This window comes from Notothenia coriiceps, unplaced genomic scaffold (assembly GCF_000735185.1).
Source record: "Notothenia coriiceps isolate Sejong01 unplaced genomic scaffold, NC01 NC01_scaffold00011327, whole genome shotgun sequence".
In the NCBI taxonomy this organism is placed as follows: Eukaryota; Metazoa; Chordata; class Actinopteri; order Perciformes; family Nototheniidae; genus Notothenia; species Notothenia coriiceps.
In genome coordinates, this window is record NW_011344028.1 from 1 (window position 1) to 7800 (window position 7800).

General features: G+C 41.6%; 1 protein-coding gene across 1 annotated transcript; it reads left to right on the forward strand.

Moving 5' to 3' along the window:
* Positions 1-398: 398 nt before the first annotated feature.
* On the forward strand, positions 399-4418 carry dtx2 (deltex 2, E3 ubiquitin ligase). Its single transcript, XM_010772544.1, has 3 exons — positions 399-999; positions 1863-2454; positions 4043-4418. The coding sequence occupies exons 1-3, from the start codon at positions 678-680 to the stop codon at positions 4182-4184; spliced, it is 1056 nt and encodes a 351-aa protein (XP_010770846.1). The 5' UTR covers positions 399-677; the 3' UTR covers positions 4185-4418.
* Positions 4419-7800: the final 3382 nt, after the last annotated feature.

Genomic DNA, 7800 nt, shown 5'->3' on the forward strand with positions numbered 1-7800 from the left:
GAAATAAGTATTTATTGTGTTTCTCTTTGTATCCTAAGATACTGTTATGTTTGGCTGTGAAAAAGAAATATGAAGGACAGACCATCTATTTCTATTTATTTTGTGTTTTTTTTAGAAAGGGGCAGGTAATATAAGATTTGTTTCTTCTCCCTGCTCCTTTTCACTCAATGGTGCGTTTGTAGAGACATGTTTTGTTGGCAATTACTGTCCATTGGGTTTTGCGTACCATGAACGGAACAAATACAAATGAAATGAAATGAAATATACAAGTATCTTCTTGAATTTTGCAGTTCTCCTCATTTTGTTTTTTTAAAAGGCAAATTCCTTGTAAGTGAAACCTACTTCGCAATACTCTGATTCTGGTTCTGTCTTCCCACAAACGTGGTTAGAATTACGATTTTCACGGAGGTCCCTGAAGGCGGCCGTAGAGGACGGAAGGAACCCTGGCAACGCTGCTGTCACAAAGCTAACGTTTATCCGCTAAGCCTCTGAATGCACCATCTTTGTCAACATGCACTTAACTGTGTATCAACCATCTAATCTCTACCTCATACCATCCTCTTAACAAATTCACTATGGCACTTTTTAACGAGCCAAGCTAGCAGACGTCTTTCTCCTTCGTCGTATAGCACTTACACCAGCTAACCAGAACTAGCTGTTTGTTAGCTTGGGTGAATATGGCGATTGTGTCTGGATCCTGTGCCAGGGTAAACGGGTCTAGAAATGGGCCGACAGTTTCGGCTACTCCTTCTGGATCCGTGGGTCAATCTCAGCCCATGATAGCGGTGTGGGAATGGCAGGATGACCTGGGCTATTGGAGGCCTTATAGCGGACAGGTGAGCGCCCACATTGAGCGGTGTTTGTCTACGAGGAACCAGCGAGGAGCAGCAGGAGGAGGAGCAGCCGGATCAACGAGCATCTGCCTCGGACAATCAGACCCCAGCCTGACGCCTTATCTCATCGACATACCGAGCCTGAAGCAGTTTCGACAGGACACAGGTGAGAATATGACACACTATGCAATTTAATACCTCTATTATGAGCTTCCTATTCGGTGTTTTTGTTCAAATGTTGCACCTGTCCTGGAAACACCATCAGGCCAGGCTAACAGATAAAGCTAGTTAGCTACTTAGCATTAGCTTACAGGGACGCTGTTGTTTTGATGCGTGTTTACATAGCCGCTAGCTAATGTTAGCAAAATACTCAGCTTAACATTATTAAGCTTACCCTGTTTAATAGTTTGTATTCAACGTTAGCTAACTTGTCCACATAGGCTTTCTATAACCTGTCAAATTGCTTGTTACATTAGCATATTGTCTATTCCAAACTGTAATTACTTATAGGCTAGTATACGTTGTTAACTTAGTATAATATAAAAGTTTACACATTGCTTACATTTAGTTAGTTGTGGGTTGGCCTATCACATTACACTGACTTCAATGATATGTTAAATCTGTATATTAATATTGAGTTCTATAGAAATACTAATCTGTATATGTCACTGTTGATATGTACTATTATACATATGTGCTGATTCGTTCAAACAATAACACGTATTGGGAATAGTCGTTATTATAGCTGAAGTGATCTTCTCTTTTCTAAATAATTATAATAAACATCACCATGAATCACCATTCATTGGCTAAATAACAGAGCAGGCTGCCAAAAGGAAAATCTTATGGATTAAGGATTATGATATTTACATTATTGACATCTATATTTAAATAGTTCTCTGGGACCTTTTCTGTGTCACGGTCCCCTTATGTGATTTTGACTGAAAATGTAAATTGGTGTATATATAAGGCTTGCGTAATGAGCTTTAAAGAAGTGTTTTTAATAATGGTGTTTTATTTTATTTGCAGGAAAGACACGGTCAGTGCGTCGCTCCCTGTTCGCCCAGTCCTCAGGCCTGGGCAGTGGTGTTTACTGGGAATGGCTGAACGATGAGGGGGGATGGACTCCATACGAGACTCGCACCTCCATCCTCCTGGAGCACAGCTACCAGGCCCGCCAAGGCACGGCGGACCTGGGCCCGCACGGATACAACTACATAGTTGACCTCACGTCTCTGGCCCAGGTGAACAAAGCGAGCGGCTTCAGACGGCAGGTGCGACGGCAGTGTAACCTCCCGTACCCCCTGGCCTCTTCCGGACCCCCGGCCATCCCCTCCTCCGGCGCGGCCTGCTCCTGCCAGCAGTGTTTGAGCCACAGCAGCACAGGACCCATGCCCAGCCGCTCACGACATTCCTTTTCATCAGGCAGTCTGAACCGGCCCATTCTTCAGGCCACAGGGAGGGCTGTGGCGGCCCACCCCACCTCTGTGTACTCCCCGTACCCGAGGAGACCCCTCTCTGTGGGGGGGATGTCCTGGGGCAGCCCCTGGCCTCCACCAGCCTCTGGAAGTCAACTGTCTGCGCCGCTTCTGCCCAGCTCGGCCAGTGCCAACGGGTTAAGGTGTGTTTCTGATGGGATGGATTGTGTGTTGGTTTGCAGTGTCACTCCGTCAGGTTAGAGTCTATCGACAGCAGAAAGATGTCCCTGAAGTCCCAGTGGAGAATAAACCACTCACGTCTGGCTTTTGTCTTCAGTGGGAAAGGTTGGGGACAAATAACTAGGCAGGGGTCACTGACACTGATGTGTAAACATGACATCCGGTTTGATAAGCAACATGTTTCTTCCCCAATGCCATGATGTGCGTTCAAGGGAATAGATGATAAATAAAATAAAAAGGAATTTGGAGAGTTATGAATATTGAAAGGTACAAAACATCATTGATAAGTCCAACTGACTCATTGACAGAAAAAAAAAATCAATTTCCTGAATAACATTAAACACACTTCTTTCAAACTCGACCGAAACAAAATGTAACTCATTGAAACCATCTTACTAGTGTTCAAACTGAAACCTTAAAACAGTTGACTAACTCTGCCCCTTAGGCACACGAGACAAAAGTAAGGCAAACTCGCGAATAGGAAAAATCCTCTGTCATCTGTCCAGGGCTGTAGGTCAAGGGCCGCTTTTCCACCCTTCCCTTCCCTTTGTCTTTCCTGCCCATTTCCACTTTGACCTATGTTGTAAAACAGGAATGAGTGAACACTATCTGCAGCTCCAGCCCTGCAGAGGTATGTGTGTGTGTGTTGGCTTCCTGTTGGGAGGTGTCATCTCCTTCCTTCTTTCTGTTCCTAATTCTTTCTTTAGCAGTCATTGCTCAGACATGATCACTGTGAAAGGTGTGTCGACTGAATATAGATTCACACATGCAGGTTGTCTGACACATCTATCTGATCTCTATTTATATTTTTTTAAGTTCTTTCATAGCAGATGCTAAATGCCACAACATGCTAGAATAAATATGCAGACATGTCATAAAGAAAAGGAAAGCTGTATCATTTAAAAGAAGTGGTTACTTTTGACCGTAGCTTCTGTCGAACAGGCTTTGAAGTTACCTGCAGGTTGTTCTACATTTGTTCAGGAACTTATCATTTGTCATTGCTTGTGCTTGTGTGTTGGAGGTTAGAGCATTTTATTCCCTTACTCGAAAGTCAAGACAAACAGAGTTGATAAGTCGATAGTTAAAAAAGGAAAATACAAATTGGGATAATTGACAAAACTCTTAGCTAATTTATTTAACATTGGCTGACTCAACATCTGTCATTGTAAGGATAAGCTGCTTTCCGTATGTTTATTACATTTGAAAACAAGTTATTTTTGTGGAACAAAACAAGAACATTTAAAGACTGAGCAGTTCATAAAAAAGTGCCTTTCACTGAATTTAGTTTAGAGCTCTAGGCTATTAGGCTATTTCGCATAGTAAGCAGATTTGTCGGCTGCATATTTCTCAATATATTGATGAGTCATGCCCCGTATTGGCACTTTGCAAATGTTAAGTCATTACTAATCAATCTCCGGATGGGTTCAACCCTAAGTGAATGTATAGAAACGCTCACAGTACATCCACACTCAGGTTTTGGTCTTGATCTGGTGCCAGAGCTGTTTCCTGTGTGCTGACTGAATGTCCCTGTCCTTGTCTCTCGTCCTGCAGCGTCCCCTCCATCTCTGTGCAGCTGAACGGATCCACCAGTGTGAGCTCCGCCCTGGCAGGTAAACGGGTCACCGACCATCCGTACCTCCCCCGCTCTGTTCTGCAGCGCGCTCTAGAGTCAGTCGCTGGTTTCAATCAGTGAGAGTGTGTTTGGTTTACGTGTGTTTTCCCTCAGCATTGCTCTTGTGAGTGAAAGTCTGTTTAAGAACAGAATGCCACACAAAACGCTGGAATAAGAAGTTGCTGCAGCCGCATTAAAAGAAACACCTTCGTGGCTCGACTTGTAATCCAGAGACGTGCCAAACCTGAGAATCTGACAAAAAAAAAAAATTGTATTTATAATAAGATTTTAACTAATCTATGCATTTCTGGAGGAGTGCAAATAAGAACAAAACCATTTAGGAAGTCTGGGCCATTAAAAGTGAGTGAAACACCTCCATTGGACTCCTTTGTTTACTTCAGTAAGATAATGACATCACTATGTAACACTCCCACTTCTATTGGCTAGCGGTCCAACACTTTCTATGTGATAGGATAAGTGCCGGGGCATCTCTAAGCTCAGGGGGTCCGCGGGGTCTTAGAAAGTGTTAGAAGTTGATAAATCAATTTAGCGAAAATGAAGGCTATTAAAAAGTATTAAAGGGCATTTCCCAAGGTATTACATTTTGTATCTTGTTTTCAATAAGTATATCAATTGTCCAAAGAGGTTGTATTCTACAGTCTGCCTGAATGTAATCATTGCGTAGGTGTGTAGTGTGATTCTGTGGAGTTTATTTATGGCATCCCGTTGGATTTGACGTCATCTGAACAGGACATCGCACGCTCACTGCTTGATAGCGCGAAGCTCCGTTTACGCCGGTTGCTAAGCAACATCGTTATGGGGAAATGCAAGTCTGCGTCCAAATGGTTGGAAGATAAGGAGGAAGGACAATCAATACTGTATATAGTCAATGTGAGGTAAAGTGTGTCGCCAAGGTAACCGGTTAGAACTCCAAGTGGAGGTGAGGTCTTAAAATGTATGGAAAGGGTCTTAAAAGAAATTACATGTGACTTCAGGATTCCTGCATATACCCTGAAGCTGTTAACCAATCAGAGCAGACTGGGCTCTGGTTTCAGACAGAGGGTGAAAAGAGGTGCTGCAGTATGAGAAGAATAAAGAGCTCTTTAGGGTCTCATAGCTAAACATCATATATAATTCAGACGTTTCCTTAAATCAAATACCTTGCGGTGTTAAAGTAGACGGCTATAAGTGATGCTACTAAACGCTGACTGCCTTTCTGATGGCAGAAATGAGTCGGCAGGTTTTTGGCAGTCATCATGACTAATGGAAAGCACAATGTATTTCATTTGAGTTCATGGTGTAATAACTGTTTTAAAATAAGCACAGAGGCGTACCCTTCACACACACCTTGCACTTCTGGACTGAACTCTGACTAATCACATTAGCCAAACATAAAAAAAGGAACATTAACCTTAATCAGGCTCAGATGGAATGTCCATAATTGCTGTTAATGGTTAGACAATTTTAAATCCACAGAACAAACTGACAAATGCCTCAGTGTGTGTTTCCTCTGCTTTATGGATTAACTCTGCATCGCTTTTCTCAAAGTCTCTTTCTATCCTAACTGTTGCTTGTTTGTAGCGTCATGAAGATTTCTGCTCTTTCAAATAACCACTGTGTTGTAATACGTTAGACACAAATGATATTCAGCTAGATGGTCAAATAAGCTCAAAAGTTATAGTACAATTATTATATTTGTATTAAAATGAAACATATCTTAACAAAAGCAAACGCATTTTAAAACAGTAAAAAGGAAAGATGCCAAAATAAATAAATTAAATGAACCATTACAAATATATATATTTAGAGAATCAGTAAAGAACATTTATGGCCAATTAAATAAAAATAAAAACACACCTTTTCAAAATGCTCACATGAGGCAGGAAAGTCGTAATTGTCACTAAACGACATAATTGACATGCACAGTGAGCGCTCGTCTCTTTTCTTCCTGCTCTCTGACGACTCTCCGTCTCTGGGCGCTGATAAGCCGACTGAATCAATACAATCAGCCCGGAGGAAGCTACTGGGCCAGAACCTCATTAGAGCAAAGCAGCGTACCATGACTTTTCAAATTGAAGGTCATTCATGCGGCGTCTTCTCCAAACGCACTCTTCTCATGAACAATACTGGTTATCTGCTCGATATTTCTCTCAGTGTGAAACACTTCAATAAACAAAACTGCATCCAATTCTGTTGGAGTTAGAAATGAGAGGGACGGGAAAGTTCAATTTGCATCTGCTTGAGTTAGATTTGTTAAACAGGTCTACATTATTGTTGCCTTTAAAAGGTGACTGATGCAACCTGTTCATTCAGTCTTTGAGTTCTGCTTCAAACTGGGTTATTTATTTAAATCAGGGGTGTCAAACTCAATTTCATCGTGGACCACATTAGCATTATGGTTGCACTCAAAGGGCCGGTTGTAACTACCGTAATTTTCGGACTATGAGCCGCACCTGAATATAAGCCGCAGCAGCGGCATACCACTCTCGGTTCCACTTTTACTTTTGCGCGCTACCTGTCTCACTCTTTTCCGGCCTCCAGCTTTTCCTGCTGGAACCCGCCGCTTAAAGGTGGGGGTCCGCGGACCGGCCATAGAGTTAAAGGTGTTGGCCGTTAGCTGTAAAAATCCATAGATTAGCCGCACCGTTATATAAACCGCAGCGTTGAAAAATAGGGAAAAAGGCGCGGTTTATAGTCCGAAAATTACGGTATATAAATATACATATATAAATACATCATATATATGAAATAATGTATTATATTACATTATTGCCTCTGCATTGGATTATTATCGGATAGGGTAATAACTTCATAATTAACTACGTCTGAAAGCAGAAGTCTAGGGCAAATCATTGCAAGTCTCTTCAGTGGTATGGTCACAAAATGAGATGCATTGGTGGACATGTAGTTTATGGGCAACATGCTTCTGTAAAATAAGATAAGATGGACCTTTATTAATCCCAGTGGGGAAATGCAGTAGTTTAACAGTAACACGGTAAAATTGAAAAACAGGACAGCACAGATTAATAAAATTAAGGATAAATCAAAGATAAAAAAAAAAAGAAAAGATAAATAAAAAATAAGAAATTAATTAAAATGAACACATATAGATATACTGTAAAGTACATGTAACCGTATAATAAAGTTATTATATTCTTTGCAAGCTCTTGCGGGCCACATAAAATGAAGTTGCGGGCCGGATTTGACACCCCTGATTTAAATGAATGTCGATAGATTTGTGAGTCTTAAAATTGTCAACAGGAGATTAAATGACGCTACTCCACATGGCGTTGAAATTAGCTTCCATTAGTTTAGCGGTGGTGACGTGAAGTCATGTGACTTTGCTGTAGTTCCCTGCGATTAAAACAAATCATGAAGGCTTTTTTTCGAGGGAGCCTTTACGTTGTGTACTTCTGGGTCGGCTTCCAAAAATACATCATCACTGCACCGCTCAATTCTCACCTCATCAATTCTAAACACCGGACAAGAAAAGCCTGTTAATGCGGGTGGAGCGTGATGCAAGTAGCGCTGCGTGCTATGCTAACAAGAGGCTAAGCTAGTCCCCTTCAAATAAAGACATACATTTTTTTGTAATGTAGGAAATAGCAATACTAATGTATGATTGTCACACGATCTTATTTCTGCAACGCCTAATCTGCATTGCTAAGCGGTTCACAAGGAGGGGGGGGTTTCTGGG